Here is a 17,166-nt window from a genome sequence, read left to right on the forward strand (position 1 = left end):
CCTGCCATAAACAGAATTTTCTCAGGTAAGGGGCTGTTTATTATTTATGGGAGGGTAGGGGATGGTACAAAAAGGGGGAGGCATATCAAATATTTTTTGTAAGCATTGAGGAGGGATTTTTTTTTTTATTTGATTTTGATTTATTTCTTTGTTCAGTTTGGGTTTGTTGTTTTCTGGGTTCTTGTTTTGTTTTTTTTTTGTTTGTTTGTTTTTTTAGATTTTTCTGGACTTGATACTTGAAACTTTTAATGCACTAAATGCATTAAGTAAGATTTTTAATACAGAACTTATAACCCACTTTTAACATATTAACGTATTTTCACAGTGTGGCACCTTCTGGCACAAGCTTGACCGTTCATAAATATGTAGGGTTGCAGGAATGTAGCCCTACTGTTCGGTTATTTAGAGAACTGCATTTTGGGAGCAGCAGAGCGCAGAGTTGAGTAGTTAAAATTGAAATAAATACAAAATACAAACATTTAAATTTGTATGGCCCTCCCCTAAGCCAAAATGAAAACCACAAGTCGACTTCTACTGCTTTAAAAAATGCTTGAGATGCCTCCTGGTTTTTTTTTTGTTTTTTTTTTTCTTGCACCACCCTCTCTCTTCATAAATAACGAACAGTCCCTAAGAGTGAAGCTGTTGCCTACTCATCAGACTGTGGCGCACTTGCAGCAATATTCATGAGGCGGGAAGTCTGATAGGGATTCCTGGGGCGTCTCCAAGCAACCAGAACCTGACGCAACCTTCCCGCCCCTCCTCCGGCGGCTCTCTGCTCAAAAACAAGTGAACCGTGGAGCTGTGAGGTGGATGATATGAGAGAGAGACCGGGCTGGAGGTGGTCTGCACTGATGTGGAGAATTGCATTCAAGGTGGCTGAGTACAAGTTGGACTGCAGCGGGGGGATTCAGGCAAGGTAAACGAGCCACACGCAGTTTGAATTACAGTATTTCAGAAAATGCCGGTTGTGTTTCACTCTGCAGCAGCACGGTGTCTGAAGTGCAAGAAGAGGTTAAAACGAATGTGTTCTCACGTGCAGGAAATGCAGGCGCAGTATCATTTAGTTTATCTAAACTTTAGCCTTAAAAAAAGCCTATTTGTTTGCAGAAATGATACTAGGCTGAGCTACATGCTGTTGTCTTTTGCAGAGAAAAATAAACTTGGCTGCATGACAAAAGAATGAGAAAACTTAATAAACTTTACTACAACTCTATACTCCTAAAATAAGATTAATACATGTTATTTTTTTAATTTACAACTCTAAAGGAAATAAGGCGTTGAGTTGTATTGCTGTCATTAACTTACAAACTGTACTGTAATTTAGGAGCACATGACTAATACAAGAAACGTGTTCTACTAGTGTACTTGATGTACTAAACACATGTTATAGTGCTACTAAAGACATACTACAAAACAATTAAGTATGCTTGACTGTACTATTTTGAGACACCACTAAGATGCATTTAAATATAATTCAAATACTTCGAATGTACATGTTCAATATTAAGAACAACAAAATAATTAAAATATGAAAAGGAGCGGAGGATTTATATTTTGACAAAATTAAAGACATTTAGGCCATAAATCGATGCAGAAAATGCACAAATTGGTGCATAAAATCCACCAGCATCTGGGAAATAATTTGATGTTAAAAATTTTCTGGCAGAGGCTATAATTTGAGGCTGCATTATAGAAATAAGGCTTGTTAAACTTTAGGTTATTGTTTTTTATTAAAGGCAGAATGTTTATGGTAATATAGACATAGATACTGTAACAAAAGTACTTAAGATTATTTTCGAAAGTATGTGCCAAATGTGCTTCTTTATTTTTTATAACCACAAAGGAGCACCTGTTGATACTGAGTTTCACTTTATTTGTGGTTGGTTGAGACTGATGATGCTCACTTTGAACCACAGACTGTTTCATTAAGTTTCTGTTGCCATCATGAAGGAATCCAATATCCCAGTGATTGGGTGTTTATCTTTATGAATGTATTTGGTAAATGGGAACGACTCAGAGAATATACACACGAAAGCAGGGATACTTGCTTTGTCAGGGAGCCCCTTTGCAAAATGACAGGAGTCCAGGGGCCAGTTAATTATCAGACATTAACAATTTTATTATTTATTATATCCCTTATTTATTATATCCCTTATATTTTCAGGTCCCACACAGGTCAGATGTACGCAGGGGTGTTACTAGGATTTTAAGGACATTTGAGGCTTAGACTGGAGCTCTGTTGGTGGCTTTTTTGATGAACAATCTCTGTTTATGCTTTTCTATGCACTCCTACAACTTATTTACATTCAAAATACAAAAAAATCCCTGTATGAATCAGTTTTTTAATTGTGATTTCAAGGTTTCCAGCTCATTTATTTGTGGCAGCCCACCACATTATCAACATCTGGCACCACATATTGATTTCCATCTTTGCAGCTGACTGTACATTATGTGTGCTGTTGGAATGTATACTATAACCCATACCAGTGATACTCAACTTACAGCCCACAGGCCATATCTGGGTGCCTGATGGCTGCTCAACCATTTTCTTTTCTAAGTCACAGTGAAAAAAAAAAGTGATTCACACTGAGAATTGTTTTTGTATTTCTAGTTTACATAAAGTGCATTAAACAGCATCAAAATAGAACTTGTTTTTAAAAAAGTGCCAGTGAAGGATCCCCCTCAATCCTCTGACAGAGGTTCTAGTTAAGTCCCTAATGTCCTAAAATCCAAGAAGCGTACCAAAATCCTAGAAATGTGCTAAAATCCTAGAAATGTCCTAAAAACCTAGAAAAGTCTGAAAATCCTGTAAAAGCCCTAAAATCCAAGAAATGATCTGATATCCTAGAAACGTCTTAAACGTCTGAAACATATGGGGCTACTGTGACTGGCCCCTGGCCTTCTGTGATTTTGCAAAAGGGGCCCCCAAGCAAAGCAAGTTGAGTAGAAGTTTTTCATTGCACCACTTTCGGGGTGCAGAGCTCACTGTGTGCACAGACGGAGCAGCATAATGTCAGGCGCAGTGAGAGTAAAACTGAACAGTTCACGGCATAGGTTCTAAAAACTTTGCTTTTGCTATTCAAACTCCACAAAGAGCTGCTGAGGCAAAATAATCTCTCTTAGAGCTCCTGAAATACGTTTATGAACCCGCAATTTTCTGAATTTAGAGAGGAGTTACAGAATGATATAAAGGGACACACATGAACGAACCTTAGGGATCCCCCCTGTCGTCAGCTATTGCACCACACAGATTCTAATTATGTGGGAAACACTAGAATTAGAAAGTGGTCGGCAGGCCACTCAGCTCCTTATGGCGGGCTACATTTGGCCCTAAAGTTGAGTACCATTGCACTAAAGCTTGATTAGTTACTCTGCAGTCATGATTGTTATTTAGACATGCCTGTATGTGCCAGATAGGAGAGCCAAACTTCCTAAGTTCTTTAGCCAGACCAGGTTCTGGCATCTCATAACACCACAAAATAAATTTTATTGGCGTGGTAATAACGCTGCAACTGGATGTTGCTGAGCAATCAAATTCTGCTGCCCCAAAACCAGAGGAATGTGGGTGATGCTTAGTGATTTGGATGCCAGTTGGGACATTTGGATAATGGGGATATATGGTCTCTTTCCACCCGAAGATTTCTCAGAGTTTGTAGTTGCCCCAGACTGCATTTGATATTCAGGATGTAAATTTTGGCGTCCTTAAGAAGAAAAGATTTCCTGCTGGTGTATTCAAAAGTGGCTGGGTTCACCAAAAGTGCTTCAAGCAGCCAACAAGAAGCAGATTTTTGGGGTTTTGCTACTGTGATTCTAAACCTTTATGTCTTTTTAAGTGTGATTACAGATCATTATATAATAAGCGTAACCCCATCTTTCTAAACCTCTTCACTCTGCTGTTACTATTCACAATTTAAATCAATACCTTCCGGCACATACAGGGTCTTAACAAACTCTTTAAAAATGCATGTGGATGCATGGATTTTCCTCCTCTGTTATCAGTCTCTTGTAACAATGTAGTCTTATTCCTTTGGGGAATAAGGAGAGGATGCATTCCCAGGCATTCATACAGTCAGTCGACTACTCCGCACAGTCAGAGGTCCATTTTACCTTGCAAAACAGCCAAACCTATCATTAGATACAAGGGCAATGACTTCACTGCGGGTCTGCTGTGCCCATTATGGAATAACTGAGCACTAACCACTTATTGAGTGCTTTAAGAGTTTGTAAGAGGACACTGAGCATTAAGTCTCCTTTTGCTGCCACTGTTATGAGTGTGTGTTTTCTATATCATGTAAGAGGCTGCGTTAAAGATTTAGCATTTTGATTCCTGAGTAAGTCTTTGCTGTGAGCCTCAAGACTCTAAACTGCTCCGATTAAAACATACTAAAGTGGCCTACAGATGCAAATGGACAAACTCAAGCACATTAAGAAAACATCTTAATCAATTCCAAGACACATGCGCAGCATTTGGAGAATGCGCTGCAAATACCACAACGCATTAAGAAAACACACTGCAGTACATGCACATACAAGTGTGTATTGCGATATAGCCTAAAACTATATCGCAATACACAACTAAATTGTGATATAACTTTAAAGCCAAGCCCTGTTATTTTATTTTGTTCTATTCTATTTTATTCTCTGTTAAGTGCCTTCCTTTGTACACACATTGGCATTATTTTGCGGTTTAACAAATATTTTATTCAGTTGCTGCTCTCTTATTTGCTGCTGTAACAAAATTTCCCTCACTGGATTAATAAAGTATTTCTATTCTATTCTATTGTATTCCATTCTATTCTAATCCTAAGTAATATTGTTATCGCAGTATTCAACAATGTTATTGCATATTTTGTCATTTCATGCAGCACCATTTAAATATACCCAAAATGTACAGGATTCATAATTTTTTAAATGTGTATTTGGTACAAAAGGTTTTAGCTGTAAATAGAAAGGTTGCTGTTTAAGAGCAAAGCTATCTACCATCGTGCCTCACTGCCAGCTGTCACAGGTTGGTTGAGGCAATAAGCCCCGAGGACAGGAGGTGGAAAATTGCTGATTCATTGACGGTGCCTGTGTTGTTGCTATGGAAACAATTTGTTCCTGTTAAATGCAACTTCTGGTGGTGTGTTCCCTCAGTGTGCTGATCCGTTATCGTTTGAGAAGCCAAATGCTCCATCTTAATGGATGGTGACGGAGAACGCGGAGAGGAAGTGCACAAACTTTCATTAAAAGTCGTCATTCTGATATAATCTGTCCGGTCATATAACGGAGCCTGTGATGACACAGCTGAAGTGTAGTCTTGCTTGTCAGATGTCATGTAAGTTTTGTCTCTTGTCGTTTGGATGTGGTTGCCAGTGGTATAGTCAGCAAATGTTTTATAACTTGCTTCCTCTCTTCTCTGCAGATCTCAAGATATTCTGCCTGCAAAAACACTAATGGAGATTTCAAGGAGCTTTTAAAGATTGACTTTCCTGATAAAGTGGAAACAGGAGGGACAAAAAAACGACAACAATGGTCATTTGTAACAACGAAAGAGGCCACCAATGAAGAGCAGATATCACTTTATATTTTGACACATTTTGAAGGAGCTTTTTGTATTTAGCAGACTAATGATGGACGCTCCCTCAGCTCCTCAGATTATTGTGGACAAGTCTGGCGTCCTGGAGGAAGCAGAATGTGAGGAGGAATTGCCCACAGATGACCATCTCATGAACTTGAAGGCTTTGACGGAGAAACTTAGACTGGAGACCAGGAGACCTTCATACTTGGAGTGGAAAGCCCGGCTCGAGGCTGAAAGCTTCAGAGAGTCCGAATCAGGGAAAGGTCCGATCCAAGTGGAGTCTGAGGGAAATGTAGTCACTCCCAAAGAGACTGTGGTGAAGTCTGATGTGATTCAGCGCAAATTGCCATCAGGTGTACTGAAGGGATTTGAGAACATCGACGAAGCGCTCAGTTGGCTTAGGAGAGAACTGGTGAGACGCTGCTTAAATTCTTTACAGTGTACAAATTCATCATCTATTTTAAGACATTTTTATGGCTTTCTGCCAGCAACAGTCGTGGACGGAGGCATCGTGTTTTCAGGTTGTCTGTCCCATTCGTACGTAAGCGATAGCTCAAGAATGCTTTGAGAGAATTTCTTCAAATTTGGCACAAACGTCCACTTAGACTCAAGGATAAACTGATCTGATTTTGATAGTCAAAGATCACTGTGACCTTGCATCCGTCTCATTCTCTTGACATGATATCTCAAGAAGGCCCTGAAGGAGATTCTTCAAATTTGGCACAAAAGTCCACTTTGAGTCAAGGATGAACAGAGTAGAAGTTGGTGGTCAAAGGTCAAGGTCACCGTGATCACTGGTATTGAATTCTAAAGAATGTGATATCCCAAAAAATAGTCACAGTGACTGCACAAAACATGTTTTTGGCCATAATTCAAGAATTCATATGATAATTCTGATCAAATTTCACTCAATTGTCTATTAGGATTAAAACGATTAGGGTGATGGCATTTTATATCAAAACAGTCAAAGTCAACATCGCTGTGTTCTGCAAAAAACTCCACTTTTCTGATCATTACTCAACGTCATATCTCGTGGATGGCCTATCTCAAAGATTTGCTTTAAAACTTGTAAAACAGTATTTTAGATTTTTAAGATTGAAATCAACACTTTCTTTTACATTTTTAATTTGAAGAGCCTTATAATTGTGCAGTTAAAGGCTAGAATAGAAAATAGCTTCCTGCTACTTAGCTAATTAGAATTTAACAGTGAGCACAATGACCAATTACCGGTCAGAGGAATCTCATTCACATTAGTGAGTGAGATTAATTGGGACTCCGACAATAGTACACACAGTTTCTGCAAGTGTAATCATTTTTACTCTGCTCAATTACTCTGCACATTCACCCATGGTTCATAAGCTTGGACTGAGCACGCAAGGAGGCACAGTAAGAGGCAGAATCATACTCACACACAGTATGTGGCCACCAACGTTTTGCACAAAGACAGTGGACGAGAGAGCCGATTATGATCTTTGCACAGACGCTTGCACATAGACAGTGGACACGTAAGCGATAAAATTGAGAGAGCTTATGATCAGAAACTTGTTCGTGGATGTCCCACTGTTAGTTTTCCTTTTAGATTTTTCTACATAATGCCAACTATGTCTACATTTTAGTTGTAAAAACATAGTCAGAGGTAACAGTTCAGGATATAACAAAATATGTGTTTAAAGGGATAGTTGGACATTTTGGGAAGTTGGCTTTCTTGATGAGGGTTAGAAGAGGAGAATGAAAGATGCTGATGTCTGTACAGTAAACATTTGGCAACTATTAGCTTAGTTTAGTATAAAGACTGGAAACAGGCTAACAGCAAGCCTGGCTCTGTCTTAGGGGAACGCAGTCTACCAAAAAGCAAAGAGATAGTACTTCTGAAGTGGGGTTGTATTGGGTATTTATCAGTGGTTGGTCTATTACTTACAGTAGATGCCAGTCAGCATGCCTCAAGTTTGGAGAAGCAGTCAGGAGTACCTGTGGACAGGGGCAAAAGCAAAATGTATTCTCAACACATAAAAAAGTCCTACCTATAAGTCAATATATTGTGAATATTTTAAATCCTTTACCTTGGCGCAGACAGCCCATTTTGACTGGGAGGACGTCACAGCTTCAGTTTCACATTTTCGCTCTCGTCAAGGCCACTAGACTCCTTTGACAAACACAGTGATTTTAGCTCGCTGAACACAGTAGCAGTAGCTACAGAAGGGTTGCGATAAAAAAAGTCACACCACCAATGAAAATGCCATTGCAACACTTAAGGCAACAAATATTGTTTTCAGTTAATATTATTTGTTATTCAGTTTTATTGTTCTAGTTGACAAAGTGATGAATCAGTTAATCAGCAGGGTGTCTGAGCGCCACTGTTTTCTGTCTCTCTCTATCAGACAGACATGCGCCTGCAGGACCAGCAGCTGGCGAGGCAGCTCATGCGGCTCCGCAACGACATCAACAAGCTAAAGATAGAGCAGACGTGCCACCTGCATCGCCGGATGCTCAATGACGCCACCTTTGGCCTCGAGGAGCGGGACGAGCTGTCGGACCTGCTGTGTGAATGTCCGGTCACCCCAGGGCTCGGCCTCTCCGCCCCGCTGAGACTCATCGGCGTCACCAAGATGAACATTAACTCTCGCCGTTTCTCGCTCTGCTAGTGCCAGTGATGCCAGTTCAGGAGGAAAATCCTGACAATAAAACAAGCTTGTCTAATACTACCTTTGCTCCAGTGCGACATGACAGCCCTGAGCATTTGTTAGATTGTGGTGAAAAGCTTTTGACCACAATTTTGGGAGGATGAACTGAAATGTAAACCCTGTTTCACTGTCCCTGTAATTAAAGCGAGAGATTGAGGTAATGTATATTATTTAGAAAGAAGAATTTGAGTGAAGTAGGGACATATATAGTGTGTTTGCCACTAAACTATACATGGCAGCTATATACGGAAACCTCTCTGTCTTAAAACCGCAGCAGATTTAGACCTTTAGAGCGACTTGAAACAGAAGACTTGCTGTTTTAAATTCCAGTAAAGCAATCTCAAGCCCATTCCTGTCCACGTTTTAAGCCTCATCAGTCACACTGTTACCAGTAACCCAAAATATTTCCAGATAACTTAATTGTTTGCCTTTCGTGGTTTCTGTCTGCAAGCCAAGATTTATCTTCATGCTCAGACCTCTTTATGCCAAACACTTTAAACATTTAATTAGTAGGGCTAACAAGTAGTGATTGGTGCTACATGACCAGAGAAAACTGAGAAAAAAGCTGTTTTTGCCCAAGAGGTAGAAAACCGACAACTACATGGTGTAAATTACGTAATTTGGCAGTGTTACGCTGTGGGTGGAGGAGGGATATCTGCGCATTGGTCAGATCAAAGAACGTTCACACATACGTCTCACGTTGTTTTGATTCAAAGCTTGAAAATCACTGAACTATCCCTTTAAAAAGATGCCTTAATACTGACAGAAATCGTTCACTATGTACACCTAATGTATATTTGAATAAGTGACTTGTATCACTGTTTTTTGTAGAATATAATAAGATGATTTAGTCTTTATAATGATTGTCATATTGCACTATACTCGGTGGTTTTAAGTCTTTTGCTAAGGTTTGCGTCTTATAACTAAAGTAGCATTTAGCTTTTGGTTGAGGCTTTGTCCTTTTTTTCACTCTAATTGTTGCATTCAAACCAGAAAATAACCATTGAGATTGCATTGTTTGTCTGAAACAAAAACATGGTTTAGTCTTATGGTTAAACATTGAATTATATTTAATGGAGATCTTCTGTGTGCACCAAATGACATGATTACGTGGATCTTGTAATGAGCCTCCTGTAATGACAGCAAATATGATGGGCTCTATTATTGGAGTCAACCTTTCCTTACTCATTTTCTGTGCGGGGGTTTGAAAAACGAGCAAATGAAGTTGGAGTCCAGTATAGTTCCAATGACCATGCAACAGGAAAAGGAGCTACAAGGTCTGAGATGCCCCTCCTCGTGGCCCAGATATATTATAATGCAATCTAAATCAGATCTATCAAAATCTTTTTGTCTCAGTTTGCAGTGTCCCCTGAACAGTGAGTCACCTGACAAGAAAACAACCGCTATGTCAACTTGATCTTGGGTTTCTGAGCCTATAATAGACTGAAAAATACCTTAAAACTGGTTTGGCTAAATATGATGCCTTTTCTGACCTTGTTAGTGCTAGTATGTTTACACAAAAGCACTGGAAATATATAATCCATAAAGAAGGCGGACAAATTGCTTTTCAAGCCTTTAATTTTCCGTAATCGCAGCAAATTTCCACCAGTGCACTCCTATGTTTTCTTGAGGTGAGACTTGTCACAGGAAGGGAGTCTGTCATCAGTACAAGGTGTAATGATGTGCTCACTGAACCATGGAAACATAGGCATACACAAAAAAAAGGAAAACGTATCTTGCTATATTAACATTAAACCTGCTCGTTCATTGTTTTAACCACAGTTGTTTGAGGAGTCCTTGTTTATGAAGCCCTAAATGGCCAGACATTAATTCTTTTGTTGCCCCTCCATTTTCCCCAAGATAAATCATTTGCAACAATTCTGTAATAGTAGGTTATTCATTGAGAAAATGTATTTGAAGCATCATATAGTGTTGCAATGTCAGATGAGTAAGAGAATATCAACCACAAACTGAGTGAGAGGAACAGAGTGATTTACATTGTGAGGTCCCGAGCCATCAAGTTAGCTCGACAGACAGCTGCTGTAACTTTAACATTTGTGTTTTAACATTCACTCATTCTTTCATTCGTTTTAAAAATATTTTAGAATAAAAAGCATAAAAGCACAAAACAAACAGCTTATCTACAAAAATGGCCAGGGCATCCATTAGTCATCATCGCATGACATGTCACGTGTGACGGAAATCTCAGGCCTGTCACATTTGTTTTGTTATCCTGAGATCTCAAATGAAATATGTCGTTATCTCGGGAAAACGCAGTTTCGTTATCTTGAGATCTTGAGAAAACTATCCTGTTATCTCTGGAAAATGGAGGAAAAAAAATGAGTGAATGTATGGCCGCTTAAGGCTTCCATACTTGTGATATACATATATCAGTTAATTATACCGTTACAGCCAGCAGCCGGTCGTTTTAGCTTACTTCAAAGACTGCAGACGGGGGAAGCAGCTCGCTTGACTTTTAAAGGAATGGTTCAGATATTTTAAAGTGGGGTTGTATAGGATATTTATCTATAGTCACTGTATTAGATATAGTGGATGTCATATGGCACGCCTACAGTTTGGAGAAGCAGGCTGAAGTCCGTCACAGAAGCTAAGCAATGTACTGCTGTGGACAGCGGTCAGCCACAACATATTTTAGCCACCTAAAAAATAAATATCAGTTAAAGTGTACATTATGTTTATAATGTTTTCTCTGCTTTACCTTTCTGTCAAAAAGCCCATTCTGCTTACGGCTTCAGTTCCCCATCTATGCTCCTGTCAAAGCCGCCACTGACATAAACAGTCATTATAGCTCACTGAACACAGGAGCTGCTGGTCTACTGCTGCCACAATCAGTCTGAAGAAGTAGTGCCGTGTACGCTACGAAAATTACAAAGGGAGTGTGGCTGCAGCTTTACGTGTCTTCAACAACGCGCAACTGCATTTTTACCGTGTCATCATATGCTCGCTCCCTAAATTGGCACTCAGCCATCCAAACTTTGCAAAAGTTCTCATCAAAGTCTCAACTAGAAAACAAATAAATTCTCAAAATGTCGAATTATCCCTTTATATCCCCAACAAAATGAAAAAAAATATTCATATGAATTACTCACCTTGTGTTACGTTGAATTCATGAAGGAAACTTTGTTTTTCCTCTCATGCCTGTCAGTCAGTGTCCTGATGACTTTTTGGGGAAGACTGGACCGACTGATTAAGTCACAGAGTAGTTTGTATTTGTTGTTACTGGGTCAGTTTATGTTTTCTTGGTTTTTGGGTTTCTGTTTACTGTGTTCCTATGCTGCCTGTCCCTCATTAGCCCGTCCACACACCTGTCCTGCATCAGCCCCGTTAGTCCTTCTCTGCTCCTGATTCAGCCAATCAGCTCCCTCCCTGCTCTTCTGCCTAATCACCTCACTCCCCTGAACCTGAGCTTCAAGGCCCCTTTTTCTACAGCTGCACTTCATCCCCTCCTCAGACCAGTTTGTACTTAATGCTACGTTCAAATGGAGTCGTGTTCACAAAAAGTGACCATATGAGCGCCCCTGATGTGGTATTCATGACCTTGTATTTTCCAAGAGCTCCAGTTTAACAGCACGACTTTGACTTCACATGTTGTAAACACAAATTCACAAGTTCTGTCTCAACGCAGCATAAGTCCTGGATTTCAGTTCAGTCTTTGGTGGCTTCTTGATTTAATGTGTGATGTTCAGTTTGCAGTTTCCCTGCTCCAACATGGATAAAGAAGGATTTTTTTAGTTACTGTCGCCTACAGTCTCCTGCATTTGGATCCACCTGCTTCACACCATACTTTTTTTCATTATTTATTTTTTCTAGACATTCTGAGAATGGTACAAGGCAATGTTTTAGTAACGTTTTCAGCAGTAAGTTTTCTTTTAGTTCCCAGAATGTTTTAGTAACGTTTTCAGCAGTAAGTTTTCTTTTAGTTCCCAGAATGTTTTAGTAACGTTTTCAGCAGTAAGTTTTCTTTTAGTTCCCAGAATGTTTTAGTAACGTTTTCAGCAGTAAGTTTTATTTTAGTTCCCAGAATGTTTTAGTAACATTTTCAGCAGTAAGTTTTCCATAATGTTCTTCTTAAAGTTAGGGTAACATTCTCTATAAACATCAAAGAACTTTAATTTTTTAATTTTTTAATTATTACATTACATTACATTTTCATTAAAAATGGTCTGTAACACTATCCTCAATAATATGTTACGAATATTGTTTTGCAAATGTTCTTCCTTTGTTATTATGTAACATTTGGGAATGTTTTATAAAAGAACAATGTATGATCTGACACCTCTCAACATCACCAAAATATCCTCAAAATGTTACAGTTATAACGTTACATCTCAGTTAGCATTTAACGATATAGAATCATTATTTGTAATGATAAACATCCTAAAAAATGTTTCTTGAATATTAAAATAAAATGTTTTCTTGAAAACATTATTGCAACTTGTGGGTAACGTTAGTCAGTGTCGTGGGAACGTTTTCTGCCAGCTGGGTTACAATTAAAAAAGAGTGCATATCCTCATGTAAAAGTGTTTTAAATAGTAAGATTTTAACAAATATGTGTTTGGGAAGAACTGAGCGCATGACTGGTTAAATGAGACTTGGATGATATTGCACGAGTTACCTGAGAGTTTGTAAATGTATGTTCTGATCTAGTTTTGCTGTTGGTAAACGCAGCCCTCTTTCAATCTGATTCATTAAGAGTTTTCTGTTTTTCTTCGCTCGCTGTCGAAGCGTGCAAGGAAAACAAATTTCTTCACGAATGCAACATAATGTAACTGTTGTACAAATGATCATTTAATGGGTGAATTGTTCCTTTAAGCTTTGGAGAATGGCATGAATTGGGCACCTCCAGCCTTCACACGAGCCTCTCTGTCATTTTTGTCCCGACTAGAGCTTGTGTAAACAGTTGGGCTCCTGAACCTGTGGGAGCCCGGGTTGTTTACACAAATATGTGTGAAGACATGGACACAGGGGTCATGGGTTTTCGCGTGTGACAGTTGGTGTTACCGACTCGCCGATCCCTGCGACCCTCTCCATCTGGAGGGCCCGAAGTGGCATGTCATGAATGACTTTGCTGAGCCTGAGATTTTCATGCATGAGCTCCAGCTTTATGTGGGCTTATCGCTGCTGAAAGCCACAACTCCTTTTGACTGAAAGGCTGCCAAAGGGGGCTATCACACACTTTTTACTAACAAGCTGGCTGGCGATCAATTTCTTTTTTTTCCCTCTCTCTGTTCTGTCAAAATACTTTTTAACTCTTTAAACTGGAGCAACATCACTTTTTTGGTGCTGCTTTCAGGAGACTTTTACATGTATTTAAACCTTTGAGCCCTGAGCAAGTAAGTTTTGCAGCGATGTACTGATTTTAAGAAATACCGTGATATGAAAGTTGACGGTTGTCATACTGAAAAAGGAAGAGTTTTTACACAAACTTTTATTAAAATAATGGTTTCAAGTCATTATTGTAATGATAAAATATTTCTTCAACCAAAACTAACCCTTCTTTTTTCATTTCTTTCTGGGTCCCTCTGACTAATAATAATAATAATACTAATAATAATTCTTTAATACCATGAAACCACAGTATTTTCTGAGACTGTTATTGTGCCATAAGATTCTCATATTGATGCAACCTTAGAGCAAATTGATGCGATTTCTTTCAAATCATGGAAAAAAGGCAACAAGCAATTTGGCAAGAAATGTTCAACAAATCGCAAGAAATGTGTACATTTACAAAATTATTTTAAATAAGCTACGTGATAAACATCTGTGGAAAAAGAAGCTTGGGAAAAACTACATTTCTAATTATCATAATAACATATTTGAAACAGAATTACTATAATGCTAACCACTTTTTCCAGGTCATTTACTTATTCTAACTTTCTTTTAAAAAAAAAAAAGCATTCAGGTAATTTTCTTTGACTTCTTACTAATTTCCTGCAAATGTTTGGGTCATTTCTTCTTTCTCTGCCCATTGTCGTTTTCACCTGTTATAATATAATGAAATAAATTCTCTGCAACAATTTTTAAATCCAAGACAATTTATTCTGCAAAAAAAAAACCCCAAAACAAGTACTTTGTGCTCATTTAAATTCCAGTTCTGCCCAACAGCTGTCCCTGGAGTTTTCCATTTTATTAATTTCATGCCTAAAACATCTAATTTGCATGACAAAATGACCTGACAGGCACAAAATCAGGCACCATCGCTGCTGCTGAAGCATGAAGACCAGACACTGTACCAAACACAGTCCTGATGCAAAAAATTAGTTGGTTTAAGATGGAAAAAATCATGAAAATCTTAGATAAATTACACTATATCCTCAATTTCTTATGTATCTTAAAGAAGGCTGCAGTTAGTTATTTTCTATGTTTGCCTTTAGTCTACTTTAGTCTAGCTTTTTTTCTGACGTTCATGGCTGGGAATGTAGCTGCCATCCTGTTCCAGGAATATAACAGATGTAACACCACAGCAACGCAGTTCTCACCACGATGGAGCTGCAAACAGCGATGAATGACTGACAGAAACCTCAGCAAGGTGAACCGCAGGGTGAGACTGGCGAGCATCCCAGACTTCATCTTCACGCCGAGCCTTTGTGTAGGAGTGTCTCGTTGGCACATCCCATCTCAGCAAAGATTTACTGTAAAGAAGACGGCAGGCAAAAGAGGAACACAATACGTAGGGAACATTTTTTCTTCTAGCACTACATTGATTTATTTGTTATGCATTTCACCCTGTAAATACAAACTTATTGTAGATTTTTTCCAATTTTGTATCACTGCTTAGTCTTGAAATCTTAACCCTTTGAAACCTAAGCAAATTGGTTTGATTTTTTGCAAAAAACAAAGGAAGAAATGAGCAATTCAACAAGACATGGTCCAAAAATAAGCAAGCTATTGGTAAAAAAATAAAAAAAAAAGTAATAAAAAAATAATAATAAAGTAAATAATTTTAAGAAAAAGTTAAAAGGAAAATTACCTGAAATTAAGCAAAAAAAGAGAGAGAGACAAAAACAAACAACAGTAAAAAAGAAACAAGAAAATAATCTCAAAAAGTGCAAAAAATGAAGAAAGGAATACATTTTTTTCTGTAACATATATAAAAATAATAATAATTATGAATATAGTTCTCTGTACATTTTTCCAATTTTTATGTTCTCCTTTAAAAAAAATCAGGTCTTCATTTTTGTCACTTTTTACTAATATCTTGAAACGTGTGGGACATTTCTTGCATAGTTGCTCACTGCCGTTTTTCCCATGTTTTCAATTTTTCAATTTGTTGGAAGTTTTAAAGGGTTAAACAGCTTGTAAAAGGAGGCTGCTGCTTATTCAGGTTTCAAAGCATTAATCAATTATGCAATCTGTGCAATGGTTTTAATTTTTTTTACTTTATGTGAATGATTATTGTTACTTAATAGGGGAAGCATCTCCATAAGCCATTTTTGACCTCTAACCTCTCCTGCAGTGTTTAACTTTTTTCTTTTTTGTCTTTTCTTTACACGTGTATGTGCAAATAAACTAAGTAAATAAAAATAAGTAAAAACAAATATTTAAGGATGCTGACCTGGATAATGCAATGACAAAATTTCCTCATCTGTTCCACTTTAGAAAAGCTAAGACTTTTCTGTCGGTGATTTACTGGAAAACACTTAACCAGCAATGACACCATTCATTTTTAATGGTGCAGAAATAAGGATCGGGCTGTTTTTGTTGGAGAAACGAGGCGCAGTTGCAGCGGCACAATTAAACCCCTGGAGTGTCGACACACTGAGTCCGACTGTGTTGGTTGTTGGAAAATAGATTTATAAGGTCACAGGAACATTTGGACCAGCTCCTGGACTTCATATTAAACATGTCCTGCAGCTAAAAATAGCGGTTTAACCACAGCCTTCAATGTGGGATATTAATTTATTTTGGGGAGAAGCCCCTTGCTTGCATATTTCTTTTCATTTTGGATTAGGCTTCGCACTGTGTGTAAGATTTAGCTTGGGGACGGATTTTGTGCTGGGCAGGAAGGTACAGTGCATCTATAAAAGAGATTTTTTTTTTTGCTGGAAATGTTTTCATGTGAGGAGTGTCAATGAAAACAGTAAAAAAAAAACAATGAGCTGAAAGATGTTTAAAAAAAACTCTAAAGGATTCTCTGATTGGGCTTATACAGGTACTTATGTCATCCACCTTTAAAGGAATACTTTGCAAAAATTGATCATTTGTACATAGCCAGTCACATTATAAACAAAAAAACTGAGTGAGGCAGCAGTAGACCAGCAGCTCCCATGTTCAGCGAGGATTATTTAATTTAATTTTTAGCTTATTTTTAAAGGTAATTTTCTTTTTTTTATTTTCACACTTTCCTTTTTTAATATGCTTAAGTAATTTTCTTTTTATTTTCTTTTTTTCTTCTTCTGATATTATTCTATTTCAACATACAGGTTTTTATTACGTATATTTTTATACTTTTTTCTCTTTTTGGCTTATTTTTAGGTAATCTATTAGTTACTAAAGTTACTTCATGTTGGCCTAACTTTTCACTCATATCCTGCCAATTTTTGGACCATTTCTTAAGTTCCTCAGTGACACCTTATGTTTTGTTTTGTTTTGTTTTTTTTTGTTTTGTTTTTTAAAATAAAGCCAATTTGCTCAGGTTTCAAAGGGTTTTAAATAAACAGCTCATTATCAGTATTTCCTTTATCACTGTTTAGTACATTTGAAGTTGCCAATGTATTATAATCACATACTTCAACATTTAATCCATTTACCTCTAAGGCTTAAATCTCAAGTTTTCATTCCTCACCACAGTGATGTCGTCATTAAATAAAGTGAACAAACACCCATCTGACTCTTATCTCTGAGGCATGATCAGTCAAGGTGATGGCAGCCACGACAGGCGCGCCAGCTTCAGCCTTGTCGTAA

General features: G+C 37.9%; 1 protein-coding gene and 1 long non-coding RNA gene across 3 annotated transcripts; one reads left to right on the top strand and one right to left on the bottom strand.

Moving 5' to 3' along the window:
* The first annotated feature begins 176 nt into the window (after window positions 1–176).
* Window positions 177–16,871, top strand: fam167ab (family with sequence similarity 167 member Ab). 2 transcript variants are annotated; one of them, XM_088089077.1, is made up of 3 exons: window positions 177–916; window positions 5,405–5,972; window positions 7,939–16,871. In XM_088089077.1, exons 2-3 carry the CDS (start codon window positions 5,610–5,612, stop codon window positions 8,200–8,202), a joined length of 627 nt encoding a protein of 208 aa, XP_087945203.1. In that variant the 5' UTR covers window positions 177–916; window positions 5,405–5,609; the 3' UTR covers window positions 8,203–16,871. The 2 variants fall into 2 exon arrangements, with proteins under 2 accessions (XP_087945203.1, XP_087945205.1); XM_088089079.1 differs by lacking the exon at window positions 177–916 and adding an exon at window positions 5,179–5,317.
* LOC148186834 (uncharacterized) lies at window positions 5,779–11,490 on the bottom strand. The gene is made up of 4 exons (XR_015779059.1): window positions 11,352–11,490; window positions 7,621–7,703; window positions 7,479–7,528; window positions 5,779–5,918 (listed from the first exon to the last, which is right to left on the bottom strand). It is a non-coding gene; the product is annotated as an uncharacterized LOC148186834 (long non-coding RNA).
* Window positions 16,872–17,166: the final 295 nt, after the last annotated feature.

Source organism: Plectropomus leopardus, chromosome 16, assembly GCF_026936395.1.
Source record: "Plectropomus leopardus strain MGB_pleo_1.0 chromosome 16, ASM2693639v1, whole genome shotgun sequence".
In the NCBI taxonomy this organism is placed as follows: Eukaryota; Metazoa; Chordata; class Actinopteri; order Perciformes; family Serranidae; genus Plectropomus; species Plectropomus leopardus.

Bases quoted from the DNA above. Each gene is read 5' to 3' on its own strand.
- fam167ab (XM_088089077.1), top strand. From the start codon at position 5,610: ATGATGGACGCTCCCTCAGCTCCTCAGATTATTGTGGACAAGTCTGGC. The intron at 5,973-7,938 runs GTGAGACGCTGC...TCTCTCTATCAG, and splicing joins GTTGGCTTAGGAGAGAACTG to ACAGACATGCGCCTGCAGGA.